Source organism: Ambystoma mexicanum, chromosome 1p, assembly GCF_040938575.1.
Source record: "Ambystoma mexicanum isolate Mex_15411 chromosome 1p, UKY_AmexF1_1, whole genome shotgun sequence".
Lineage (NCBI taxonomy): Eukaryota > Metazoa > Chordata > Amphibia > Caudata > Ambystomatidae > Ambystoma > Ambystoma mexicanum.
Window position 1 is genome coordinate 1,209,800,356 of NC_090921.1, and position 14,416 is coordinate 1,209,814,771.

Below are 14,416 nucleotides of genomic sequence, written 5' to 3' on the forward strand. Positions count from 1 at the left end.
TCTCTACAAAATCCGAATCCGGCAAAGCCTCCTTTTTGGCGATCTCAAAATGCTCAGCCGCCTTTTTCAAGATCATCCACAGGTGAAGCTTGACAGACTGGAGTGGAGGGGGAGGGGAGGAGAATGCATACCCAGGGCGTCAAGGTCTGGGGTAGGAGGAGGGAACGCCCAAGGTTGACAAGGTCGTCTTCCCAATTCTCCCTAGGATCTGCAGGATCATCAATATTATCCCCAAAGGGGGCATCATCTTATACATATGTGTCCACAGGGACCTCGTCATCAGCGAGGTCAGAAGTATATTCCTCATGCAGATGGTCAAAGATCTTCTGAAGCTTGGTCATAAGTGTAAAAGGAAGGTCCTCACGAGGCCTTTTGGGAGCAAACCTCTCAAAAAAAGAGACACATTTCTCTAGTCTGTCCATACACCCCTCAAACTTCTGCCTGGTTCATGAAGATGAACCAGAGGATCCAGAGGATCCAGGGGATGAAAGGGGTCATTTCGACCCACTTCTTTTGTAGAGCGTCGAGATGCTCGGGTAGTAGGGAGATGTGCCGGTTCAACCGGTGTCTGCGCGGTGGATTTCGGCATCACAAGGGCCGTAAGCCCTTGTCAGCACTTTCTTCTGTAGCGTCTCGATGGCCGCGTGTGTTTTGGTGCTAGCGCCCTTTACTTTAAATCGCCCAGACGCATGCCGCTGCTGTGGTTGCGGGGAAGGCTGCCGATCATAAATATCAGCGGATCCCATCGAAGTATCCGACAAACCCGTTGGCGCTTTGGAACGCTTCGACTGTACCGCCGAAGCAGAACCTTGGGTTTTGTGTTTAGTGTGGGAACCTTGTGCGTCCCTGTCACCTGGTGTTTTCCCCATAGCATGACTCACTTCGTGCCTATCGAGGTTGGGGACGGACGCTGCGGAACGAGAATTGTCCACCATCAGGTGAATGGCCTCCAAAACGGAGCCTTGGTCATCGCTAGTCCCTTCATCACACTCAGCGGCTCTGGCGGCGTGGGAATTACTTCTCGGCCTGGGACATACCGTAGGCCGCCCACCACTTCAAACGGCGCTCATTAAGCGTCTTTGGACGCAGGAGTTTCCAGGCTGCACAGGCCGCCTTGTTGTGGTTGAGGGGGAGACAATTATTGCACCAACGGTGCTCGTCTTTCCATGGATATTTGGCTTTACACAAATGACAAAATCGAAATGGAGTCCTGTTTATAGCAGAGGATAGATATAGCGACGGCAAAACCCAGGGAACAAAGAGGGTAAAAGAAAGGCATTCTTGAAAGAATATGACCACCCGACTCCACTCTCCCTACTGTACAGGCCGGCCAGAAGGCCCAGCCATGTGGTCGGCAGCACCGGCCAGATCAACAGGCATCAAAATTCCCATCGGTCTTTGCCAGTGCACAGGATTCAACCGTCGAAGTGACTAAACAGGAATAAACGACCAAAGGTCGATAAATATAACATTAATGCAATCTCTTATGAAGAGCTCTGCATTAGGCTGACCAGATAACTGGGCATAAAAAATTATCTGAGGGACCTCGATGCGTGAGGGATTTTGGGTACACTACATGCCACGTTAGGGATTGTGTTACAGGCACGCCCATATCGACGTCCCCTTTCGATCCTCGAAAGACAAGATTCAATACTCTGCGGGTTACCACTGGATGTCGGACCATATCCAGAGAATGTGATTCTAAGCAGATTAACAAGCATCAGAAATATGCTTCTCCTCCCTACTGCAGTCACATCTGAGGCATGCCATTGTCATATCACATCCTCCTCCTGTAGATTATGAAGATGTAGGTGATTGCATCTCTGTAAAGACTTTGATGGATGGTCTACCACCATCCTGCGGTCTCATGCCGGGACTGTCTGTAATCTAGCTTTATTTTTATGAAGACATGGCTTCCAGAACTCCTTAACCTACTTCATGTGTGTGTGCACCGTTGATGCATACAGATGATGTACAAAAGGGTAACAGAACTCTTATTTGCTAAACATCTCCCAATGCAATCCAACGTTCAACTGACTACCACCTATATCTTGATGAAATCTTTGAGACCATTGGTATGATACTCCAAGATGCCTGTACTGCATGACTCACCCTTAACATCCCCTGCCTATCATGTGCTCATCTAATCTGCATGAGCAAGCACTTGGTTGGACTCTATTTTAGTTGCTAACTATGATCACTCAACGTATTCTTACAATTTGTGTCCACTTCTCCGAGGGGATTGGGGACCCACCTTAGCAAAGTCAAATGTGTTTGCAGTACTTTTTACCACTTTGCCAGTTTCTAACCCAGTTTGCTACCTTATTATTATTATTATTATTATTGTGTCTGAGTCTTTTGGGTAGGTAGCAGAGTGACAAGGTCTTTGCTAAAAATCCAAATAGCCCATTTCTAATGCACCTCTTTATTACAATTCCATAATTAAACACATGCACACACACACATTGTAAAACAATCAGAGCAGGACCACTCTGCAGAAACACAAGGCTGTGGACCTTTCAGTTCAATGACTTTCCACCCAACCAATTAAATCTCACCCTCACACACACTGGCAGGATAAGAGTGGCCCGTAGTTGCCAACTTCCTCCTGGCTTTAAATTTGTAGGACAGGGCTATGCCCATTTCTTCTCAATCTCCTGAATAGCTGACAGCACTTTCTTTAGTGTCTGCTGAATTTTAAGCTTAATTTACAGTGAACCCAGTCAAATGCCCCACCATTGGCTTTGCCTGTTCAAGCTTTAAACTTTCAGCCATAATGTGACTTATATACATCTGTTCTGGTTTTGCTTCTGCAATCAACGTAGGTCATACATCAGAGTTTCCTATTGTAATAAATCCATAAATGATTTGTTTCAATTATTCACCCCTGTCCCGGTCCTCCTGCCCTTTCACGTATTTATCTCAAAATTAAAACATTATATGTCCTTGCTTGAGAGTCAAAGCGGATTTTCTTCCAGGTGTGTTTAAGGTCTCCCAGTGGACTCCTGTGCATGCTGCCAGTATGCCGTCCTGGCATGGTCCAGCCTTGTTTTTATGGCATTCCCATAATCGCCACGTTTGTGCACGTCATTTCAGCACTTGGTTACTAATTTTGTGGGTCTCTGGATATTTTGGACTTCAACTCCCATGCACCATAGCCAAATTAATCCTTGGTGAAGGATCATGGGCGTTACAGTCCAAAACATCTGGATGGCCACAAAACAAATGACTAACATGAATATTTATGTAGGTTGGGGTCCCAAGGTTTTCATTGCTATTCAACACTATTCTTTCCCACGTGTTTATTAAATATGTTTGAAGCATGTAGTCCTTTGGTCTGTTGAGTGTCAATTGGCTTTCAGGCCCTCTAAGCAGAACCCATCAGTTGAAGTGCAGCAGAAATATGGGGTTACTTGGCTGCCACACCATGAGCTGTATGATCAGCAAGTTAAACAGTATGATATTTGAATAGCCCTTTTCACAATCGACAACAGTTTTCATACAAGCAGAAACACTGAGTAAAAACCATAATCACAAGTGAGGAGCAACTTACACCAAGCTGATGATGAGGAGCACTGTGGACACATTGTGGCTTGATCCGCGATCCGATGGGAGATCAGAGAGTCTTGAGGATAAACTGCCTGAAAGGAAAAGAAATGTGAGATTCTATAAATGGGTTACAGCCCTACATTGTAGTTTGCATTCATATATTACATTGGATGTCAGTGTTTTAGGGGCCAACTCAGGCTGCTCTGAACTCCCTTATTGCTACAAGGTTCCTTGTTAAAGGTCACTGCCCTCAGTGTGGGTCAGAACTTGCACTTACTCTGTACTCCCTTTACATCCTTATTTTTACACTGAGCTGGTTAGAGTTACCCTGAGCTTTGTTCGATGCCCTTGATTTGGAGATGGGCTGAGATGTGCCTTTCTCTGCTCCTAGTCATGTTTTCCAGCTTGGTATCTGACATTGCACCTATTCAGAGGTTATCTCCTGTACCTGTCCCCATAACCAATCTCTGTTTGGAGGCTCGGGATTGCTCTAAGCATATGTCCTTGTGTTGTGCCTCCCTACTTGTATTGTCATAGGTCTTTGCTTGCCAACAAGCCCCCACCTGCTTTATAACTACATACTGGGTACTCATTTGGTTACAGCTGTTCTGGTTTCTTCTCTTTCTTCTCCTAGGCCTGTTCTCTTGCTTGATTGCCTTGGGATCAGAATTGTCAAAGATGCTCTTAGATTCATGGCTCCAGTTTCCACATTTCATATAGCTGCACTAAGATGGCCAGAGTAACTTTGAGCTCCTGGTCCTGATTTCCAACTTGACACTTCAATACTCCAAGATCTGGCAGAGTGGTTCTCAACTCCCTGTATTATTTTTTCCTTTGTTAGTATTTATATTCTTGAATGACCAGTGCAATTTGCCAAAAGCTCCAACACACTCATCAGTGGGCTAGGCTTTATCAGAACCTTCTCCGGATATCAGCAGAAGGCAATCCAGTCTGCACATGTTGTTCCCACAATTCGCAGGCACTCTTGAGCATATCTCAATGCCATCACTCATGCAGAACATACTACCACCACACTAGTAACTACCTCCATGAAGGTTCTGCTGGCAAATAAGGGAAGCCCTCGTCCCTTCTTTTAATTATATTTTCTTTTGGCCAAAACACTAAAAACTCTACATTCAAACCAAAAATCACTCGATGTTTCCCTGTCCCTTCGTGTTGTGTGTTAAGTCTGCTTGTTTTAGTCTCCCTGACATTTCCCTGTCTTCCCCTTTCCAGATCTCCTTGGTCCAATTTTTTTTGTCCCCACCTTATCTAGACTGAGCGCTGTCACAATTGCTTCGACACAGACAAGGATCAGGGCTTTAAGATCACTACATTGGTGATGAGCACAGTATAAATGACTGACAACATAACGTAGCTCCTGCCCTTCTCCTCTGAATGTTAGATGATTGCCATCTCTTAGCCCGGCACCGCAAGTGTAATGTCTCTGGGACAATTGGGCAAGTCCTTCATCCTTCAGAGGTTGATAAATCAAACTATTAATTTGGACAAAACCTATTATATTAGTCTGTAGAAACTGCAAGTATCTGGCATAACATGCTGCAAAAACTTGATATCATTATTATTGAATGTGTGGATAAAGGGATCTCCTGTTGACCATTCAAAAAGGCTGCTGATTCTCACTCCCAAAGAGAGCCTATGCTGGCAAAAGCATGTTGATTCAACTCTCTTCTTCATTTCTGAAGAGAGCTCTCTTGGGATATGATACGAGTCATTTATAATGTGCCTGTACACAAGTGTTCCTAGGCGCGACAAGACAAGATAGGGAGGACGAAACAAACAATCTTACTAGGCCATATGTCCTTCAGATCGTGAAGGTGCACGTGGTAGAGGAGAGGTGCCAGGGTGAGGGAGAAAGGGAAGTGCGGTCAAGGCAGCAATTGCTCTGAGTAAGTGCAGCCGGGGGAGCCAGCTATGGGAAGTGCAAAAATAAAAGGGGGCGGAGGGACTGTAGGGTTAACAGATACAGCCCCTAAAAGATGGCACAAAATGTTGTCCAAAGTAACAACTTTCTCCTGTCATTCCTTGATACTCTCACGTGAGTAAGGCCAGGGTTTTAAGCTATGGAGATTAATATGCTAGGATTTCAGTCATGCAGTAACACTCAGTCACCTCAAGTCCTGCTTTTAAAAATGAATAAACCGTGAGGGCACTGAGAAACTGAAAAGGGGTATTAGAAGCCTTTCGTGGGTGCCCTGGCAACAATCAATTGCAGTAGTAGCCTGTGATCAGGGTCTCATCAGTGTGTTAGAGGTGAGCAATGTACAATCAGCAATTCAGGGCCATGCAGAGAGGTTGGCTTAACGAAAGCATCTTTACAAGAAATAAAAAACATACAAAGTGCAAACCAGAAGAGTGAGCACTAACTGGCAAAGGTGTAGAAATAATCACAGCAAGGACACATAGAAAATTAGACAAGCTTTTATGCCAAAGGGCAAGACGCCTGAGGGAGGTTTGCCATTGAGCAAGAAGAAGCAAACATCAAGTCGAAGGATGATCTGATGTGTGTTCCCGCTAGATGGCCCTTCCTAGAGGTCTTCTTGGTGAGTCACTCCCTCTTTATTTCACTCATCCAAGCAGAATAGCAAGAGTTGCAGTGCACTTCATGTAACATTATCCAACTTCCCAAAGGCTGCCCTGGCCACAAAGTCCAACTGAATTGTTAACCAGCTACAGAGGGCAGAGGATGATGTGAGAAGGGCTTAGCAGTCTGACAATCTACTCTGATCCCCAGAGAAAACACACACAGCAGACAATGAAGCTAAAAGGAACCACTGCCTGACAGGGCAGTCCCAAATAGTTATAGGGTCAGTGAGTAAGTGGAGCTTTTCTCTCTGGGGAGTATCATCTTTGGGGGCCTGGACGGTGCAACAACAGAACACTTCTCACTTGGCCCCTGACGAGAAGGTTTCTTGGAACCCCTTAGAAACTTGAGGATAGAATTTGCAATCGTTCGAAATGATAAGCAAAACATGGCTCTACTTCACGATGATTCCTGGTGCCTTGGAGCGGAGGGAGAACAATGGGTAGGAAATCATATATGCAGCCCAGCCTTTTAAGCTAAGGTGGAACATGGGAGCAGAAATTAAGACTTCTTTAAGAAATGGGAAAGAAGAGGGTAGGGTTTGGTTGGCTTCCTAAGCGGCATGTAGAAATGCACAGAAGGGATCACAAAGAGGAGAGGGCCACTTTGCAGCATCTGCTGCATACAAATTCAGTCCAATCACACTGCATGCAGTTCCTTTAGTGCAGGTGTACAGTTACCAATACAATGTGAGGCGAGTTAGGACTGCACCAACAGATGGGGCCGAAAACACAGAAAGCATGTTCCTTGTGTAGAGCCTATCACTGAGCTGTCACGATTCTGTTAGCTAATGATGATGTCTGATAAGTTAAGTGGGATTTTGCATAGTGCTGTCATACCTGATGCTCGGAGGTTCCTGCCCCCCTTCTGCTCATCAGGCAGCGTGATAATTGGACTGTGCAGTTCCCCATGTGGTGCTTTCCAGCTCAAGGTTCTCTTCCTGCGCCGGAGTGTGGACAGCAAACCATGCTTCTCTTTTCCGCATGCCTCCTCCAACCAGTGCTTCTCCGCCTTGGACAACTCTCCCTCTGTGGTGGGTGTGAGGGTGGTGAATGTAAACAGAACCACGGGAGAGAAAGGGACAAGGATATGAATAGGAACAGCGAGTAAAGAGAGGAGACAAGAGCAGAGAAGGGGAAAAGAACATTAAAAACAGAGAAAAAGGCCAGAGGGGAAAGCACACAGGAAGTTCAAGGAAGGCAAAGGAATGAAATATAAATAATTACTAGATCACACAGTGATGTCCTATCCTCCCAGCATCTTATGTATTTCCATTGCCTAACTCCTGTCACTTCACAACATTCCTCCACCTCTCACCCTTTCCGCCTTCTGAATTATTCAGATTTCTACTGTTACTCCAGCACTTCACCTTGTTAGTTACTTCCATTTTCTCTTCCTCTGTTCGCCGACCCACTCTTTTCTGCATGTACTCCGTTGTACATTTCTCTTATTGTCGCCTGCTTTCCCATTCCCCTGGGAGTTCTAAGCCATCATCACACCATCTTCCCCCATGAGCATCTGGACTCGTTACCCTGCGTCCTTTAAGTGTCGGGAGGTCCACCCAGAGCTTCTGTGCTCCCTTCATGTATCGCTGCTTCCCTAGAGTCCTTCTCTATCTTCTCCTACGGCAAGTAGGACCGGGCTCATACTTTCGGCATGCCTGTCTTTGCGGGTCCCTTGCATTCTCACAATTCATCTTACACACGTGCATCAATCATCCCTCTTAACAAGCTGTCCTGTCCCTTACCTTTTCTAGTTCACCACTCTGACTTTTATCACAATTACTGTTTTGACTATCCTCTTAATTTTCCTTTCCTTGCATACGCTTATATTTCGCTATCTCCCTCGGACTCTCTGTTATTACGTTTTCAGCTTTCATGGCACAATTGTGGCATCTTACCGACGATGGACAGAGGCATATGGAACTACATTAGCAACTTGCATATTACCTCTGAATGTGGACCTTCAGATACCTGCACCATTTTTTCTTGCTTGCATTTATAGTGTTGCGGGCGGGTCGGGGTAGCCATGTATGACATATTCCCACTTCTTTGCACCTCTGCAAATCCTACTCTCATACTAAGAGCGCCAAGAGACCATGCAGATGGCAACAGTGTGCAGTATAAGAACCTATAACACTAGATACTCTTTCAATGCGTTTTAATATAAGCTTTAGCATTTTAAAGGCAGACCATGTTAAGCACATGACATAGCTTTAATGAGCCTGAACCCAAACACCATGTCCATGTTGCACCACTCTTTACTCATGATTTCTATGCCTTCAGTGAGGACCTGCAAGTACTTCAAAAAGTCTAGTTCCCTATGCAATACATGGTACAGCATACATATCCCACACACTCCTTTTCCTCGCACTATCACCTTCCTATTTTCTCTTTCACCTCACCATATCTTTAGCATTCTTCCCACCCTACCTTTGGTCTTCATGTTATCACCCCTCCATGCTACACTCCCCTTATCCCATTTCACCAGAATCATTCCACACTCCCAGGCCACAGGCCTCTTTCTAGACAGCTTCATTCCACTTGCACTCCTTTCACTTCCATCCTCTTATTTCTCCCTCCATCAATCCCTTCCACTGCAGTGAGTCCTACTTCTAACACTCTTATTTTGTTTTCCTCTCCCTTCTCCTAGTCACACTTCTTACATTTTTTATCATTTTCCTTTCTAGTTTCTCTCTCCCAGTCTCACCTCCATTATAGCCCTCCCCAGCCTCCATTCACCGTATCCACCCATATCCTCTCCACAAGCTCCTATTAAAACTCTTCCGCATACCCAGGTGGTGGAAGTAGTCCTCGATGCCGCTCCAAGTGTTCTTCTCGATCAAGGCTTTCACCAGGTTCCAGGGCTGCTTTCTGTATCGAATTTCAGATGAAACTCTGAGGAAGGCAAAGGTAACAGAATGTCAGAAACTGTTGGAATTTCAAAACGGACACCTTGGACAGTCAACACTGCACCAAACCGATGCCATTAAAAGATGCCCCAGAGCCAGACAAAGCATTGTAACTGAATTGTCTATACACACAGAGGAAGGAGGTCACTCCATGGACACTTCATGGATGCACTGTGGGCTTAAGGGTCTGAAAGGCAGTTTGTTGAGTAACGGAATTAAATGCCCCCAGATGTGTGTGGATCTCTTACAGATGTGAATGATGGAGACAGGGCTCCTCTATCCCAGCTAGAGCAGGGACAGGCCAAGGTGTCAATGTACACAGAGCACCTCCAGTGCGCAGTATTCCTCTCCACTTATAGCACCATTGTTAGGTGTGGGACTTTACAAGACTTATCTGCTTGATATTAGTGACCCACCGTTTAATATAAGCCTGCACTACACAAGTCAGTAGAGTGGCTCAGCAGCCAGTCTTATCTTAGAAGGGGTACTGTGAGCTGTGGAGCAGTACAATGAAATCAGTAATCACAAGTATTCAAGTAAACACTTACACCCTTAAAGTTTATATTAACATTTGTTATTTATATATATATACACAAAGCAAAAGAATCACACTAGGCTATAGAGCAACTAATAGTAACATCAAGGCAAATTTCAGAATCAAGTTATTCAAGTAGCAATAATGCAGGTAAGTAAATTCATTTTGTACTAAAACATTTCCAGCACACAAAGTGACATTAGCTAAGGTCAGTAGTTGCACTTACGGTTTACCATACAATATTGAGTTTGGAAAGGCAAAGTATTAGATTAGAACACTGAAGCACTGTAACAATAACCTTTTCTCCCAGAAAGATGTAGGCAGTCTTTCATCCCAGCAATAATAGTGTAAAACAATCTATAAGGCAACACGCACTGCCAAAGCAAATAGGGTTCAGGAGGGATGCCTTTAGGTAGCCAGGTCGACCAAAGTCAATATGACAGTCCCAGTTCTGATGCAATCTTCTTAGAAAGCGTTAGTGAGCAGTCAGTAGTTCATTGAAGAAAAATTCAGAAGCTCATGTGAGCCTACCCGATGTGCACAAGCTGTTAGGCCTTCACAAGTGAATTCCATTAATTCAAAAAGATAGAAAGGAGAACTCCCCAAGCTAGGAAGCACTAGATGTGGCTAAAGGTGGTTAAACTCAAAGCCCTACAGTACCTTAGACTTGAAACAGATGTTCCAGCTGACTTCCTTCTTGTTGATGCAGCGATGCAGACCCTTGTTCCTGGACCTTGGTCGTGGTGACGAAAGGAAGCACGTCTGGCGGGCTTCTGCGCCAGCACTCCTGAGAGGGACTCTGCAGCAATGGATTCCATTCGTTTCAGCGGCTTTTTGTGGTTTTGGCACCTTTTTGTTAGTGTTAGGGAGAATTCTCAGAAATGTGCCAATTCCTCTCTACCTTAAAGACCCCCAGCTCTTTTGTTGGACTTATCTAGAGAGAGTGAGACCCTTTTCAACACTCTCTCATGTATTTTAATGTGATTTGAACACTGTTTCTTTTGGTTTTTGGAGTCTGACAAACGCCATAGGCATTTATTTTACATTGCAGCACACAGCACCTGCAGTGTAGTGCTACAGGGAAGTCTTACAGATTTCCCCAAAGGCTTAGAACACCTTTCTCTTGGATAACTACTGTTTCCAAGAATAGTAAAGTGAAATTGACTTTACTTTACACTTTAAATTTGTAGACCCAGCACAAACTATCTTACAATAGGGTGCTGGAGGGGTTACATAGTATCCGCTTTGTCGAGCTTCTCATGTAACATTTTTATATGTTACCATTTTCACACTGAATGGCTGGTGGCATTGGTTTGATTTTAACTGCCATGGTGTGCATTTACCGCAGACTGTGTTCGCAGCTGCAGTAAAGCACCCTTGGGTGCCATTTTTGTCAAAATGGCCCTGATCTTTTTTCGCCATTTCTTTGTGGAAAGGTCCTTCTTGAGATTTACTCTGTGCACCAAACCAGGTTTGGTCCCTTTGTTCGTTTTGTCTTTGGCGGGATTCACGAGTGAAGCCAGCCTCTGGCTCCAGGGTGTCTGGTGGGGGCAGGAAGTGAGGGAGGTGCCCGAAACTCACTGTGCTTAGTCTCCTAGGAGACAGGAATGCAATCCTAGTTGATTGGCCGGCTGGCTGCCCGGCATGGACAGCCAGGCTGGAATGAATGGGAGAAACTTGCTTTAAAGGTGAGCCTTTTTGGCTTGGAAGGCAGAGACGACCACAGGACGAAGGAATCAGAAGAAGAACTTGAAGAGGACGTCTGCTGCAACTCCTGGACCGTTGGCTTGCCCTGTGAAGCCCTGCTGCTGTACTGAAACTCCAAATTCGTATCGACAGAGAAGCCCCTGCAAGGACAACTTCTCCCTTTGAGTCGGTGGGACCAATCAACTCCAAAGTAAGCCACCTGGACATCGCTCTCGAAGCTGGTTGCTGCTGGTACCCCGACACCAGGGATCGGAACACCAGTTTGTGTGCGTTGCTTTTAAGCTGCCCAAGAGACTCCAGGAAGATCCTCCGGACTCCCAGGAAGCAGGACTGACCGAGCCTGAGCCACCTCAACAGAGAGCTGGATCGCAGATGCAAGGAAAGTCCGCCTCGACATCCAGAAACCTTGGTGGTGCTGTTGGCGGTAGACCGATGCGAGAATCTGAAACACTGAATTGCCACTTGCTGGTAGATAGCCAGTTGCTGTCGTTAACCGTCCCATTGCAGTGCAGGAGTCCCCAGACATCCTCCCTCTTGTCCCCACGACTGAGGCCCTGGAACACCAGGATCTGCAGAGCTGCACAGGAGCAGAATTCATCTGCTGCTTTTCTTCTAACTAAAGGTACTGTAAAGTGTAAGAGAACTTACCTCTTGTTGTAGATTTGTTTCTACTCTTCACAAGCCTAACAGCTTGGGGCCCTACATTGATTCTTCTTCTTCACTAAAAACTTCTAAAAACATTGTGCAAATACTTTCTACTTATCCGGCAGAAGTGCTTCAGCTACATAGACTTTTGCCTATTGACTTTGGCCTAGTCGGTTTCCACTGAAAGACTGTTCTCTCCTCTGACACTGGGGAGGGTTGAAAAGTATTTGCCTGCTTACGAATAATTGTGATCCCTTGTTTGTTCTGAATTATCTTTTCTTTGCCACATCTCAATGCTATTCTAAATGCTAACACTAACATATCAATGTCCACAGTGTCCTAACAATTGATGTCACCTGAGGGTGTAGGAAGTGTCTGTGTGGCATCCCCAATGGGTGCTTGCTAATTGAGAAACTAATACTGTATTTTGGAGGTAATTGTGTGTTACTATACTATTGCTCCCTTCTAAAGAAGGGTTATATAAATGACTGGTAAATAAATAAATAATTGTTTTATCAAGAAACCTTGAGTTTAAGTGTCTGTTTGAATACTTGTCACTGTGAATCTTTGTTTAACCACTCTACTGCTCACATTGACCCCTCTTGAGATAAGCCTGGCTGCTCCACTGTGCTACCATCCTGTGTAGTTCACACTTATACCAAAGGTTGGGTCCTAGTGCCAGGAGGCTGAGATTGTTGTGGGGCTCCCTAAGAGTACTACCCCAAATCTGTACCTAACAGTCAGCACCAACGAAGAACGAATATTCCTCAGTCCTGAACTCTGGTGGGGGGACTCTGGGAGAAGATTTCCTGCTTCTGTAGACTCACACGGATGCCTGCAAAGTTTAAGCCGGATTCGTCCTTTCGGAAGACATTGAACTAGTCGATGGTCCAGGTGCCCTGGGTATTGGGCAATTGCAGGCCAGGAAAGTCACAATGACTCAGGGGTAGGCCCAGAACAAAGTAGGTCTTGAGGCTAGTTGGTCCCAGGTCGATGGTAAAACAGGCTCAGGACAGCTCCAAGGCTTCACCTGTGCTTTTGTGGTCCTGGAAGGTGCTGATGGAGTATCTCAGCGTCTTCTTTGGATTTGATGTTCCAGTGGTCGGCTCGGCCTGAAGTCCCAAAACCCTTTCCTCATAAATGAAATCCCATTCATTCACAGCACTAAGCTGTCAATCACACGGGGGGGGCGTCCTCTAGGACAGCCACTCGTCCAGTTGGAACTGGTTTCGTCCTGGCATGCCTACAAAGGTCAGTGAAGTTTCGGGCTCCTCCCTCACTTCCTGCCTTCCCAGACACACTGGAGCCTGGGCGGGCTTCAGGCCTGAAGCCTGCCAAAGGTAAAACACACAATGGACTCAAATCTGATCTAACCAACAGTGTAAAAGCCCAGAAGGAACTAACAAACAAGAAATAGCGAGAGAGAAAAAGACGGGGCCATTTTGGTAAAATTATGACCCATGGGTGCTGTACTGCAGCTGAGAAATCAGCCTGCAGATACATTGTACAAAAAGTAGTAAAAGAAACCACTGCCACCAGCCATTCAAGGGCGCTAGTGTAACAAAATGTTTCATGAGAAGTAGGATAAGGAGTTACTGTGTAACGCCATAGCACTCCACGTAAAGTGGTGTGTGCTGGACCCACAAAGGAAAAAGGTAAGTAAGACAAAACTTGACCTACTATTCTTGGGAGCTGTAGTTCACACATGAAAATGTATTTAAACATTTAGAGGAGTCCATGGGACTCCTCAGTGGTGACACTGCACAAAGGGTGCTGTGTGTAACTATATAAAAAAGCAGATGCCAATGGAGTTTACCAGACTGCATTAAAACATAGGAAACACAACTTCTTAGCCCCCAGGAAAAGGCATGAGTGAGTGGCAAAAAGGCCCACTCACTCAGGAGGTTAAAACAAAAAGGTCCCAGATTCCAACAAAGGGCTTGGGGTCTCGAAGGTTAAAGGGAATTAGTACAGAAACTGAACATTTTCTATCACAGACTCCTCCAAAGAAGCCAATGGAAAGCTAAACGTAGGTGTGTTGGGAAGGCTGAACGTTCTACCCAGACTGGCTCCAGGTGGTTCCATGTGTTAATATCACCGCAAAAATATCGCCGTACAAAAATATCACCATATTTCTGCAGGGATATTGAGGCATGGAAACTTCTGGGGACACCCCCGCAACCCCTGTATTATTTTAAAAGGAGCGGGGGACACCACAGCAACCCCCGCTCTTAATATTATTCCCACCAATAATATCGCCTATTGCCGTTCCCGTCGACCATATATACGGCAATATTTTTGGTGGGGATAATATTACCTGATACCCTCCAGGTTTGTGGCCTTTTCAATGATGCCAATCACATGATCATTGAACTAATTTCGTACTTCCCTTAAAGGAAGCTTCATAAAATTAGCACACCTTTGTCTAAAAAGAAACTGACCAATGAAAACAGTAGCAGGTTGG

The 14,416-nt window shown here is 45.4% G+C and overlaps 1 protein-coding gene across 9 annotated transcripts in view; it reads right to left on the reverse strand.

The window, feature by feature from the left end:
* GRAMD1A (GRAM domain containing 1A) overlaps positions 1-14,416 on the reverse strand; it is a 1,703,145-nt gene that overhangs the window by 69,918 nt on the left and 1,618,811 nt on the right. For all 9 annotated transcript variants that reach the window (XM_069604938.1, XM_069604939.1, XM_069604941.1 and 6 more), the window contains 3 exons: positions 8,948-9,051; positions 6,994-7,182; positions 3,554-3,641 (listed from right to left, as the gene is read on the reverse strand). In XM_069604938.1, coding sequence (XP_069461039.1) covers positions 3,554-3,641; positions 6,994-7,182; positions 8,948-9,051 — 381 coding nt within the window. The remainder of the gene's footprint in view (positions 1-3,553; positions 3,642-6,993; positions 7,183-8,947; positions 9,052-14,416) is intronic.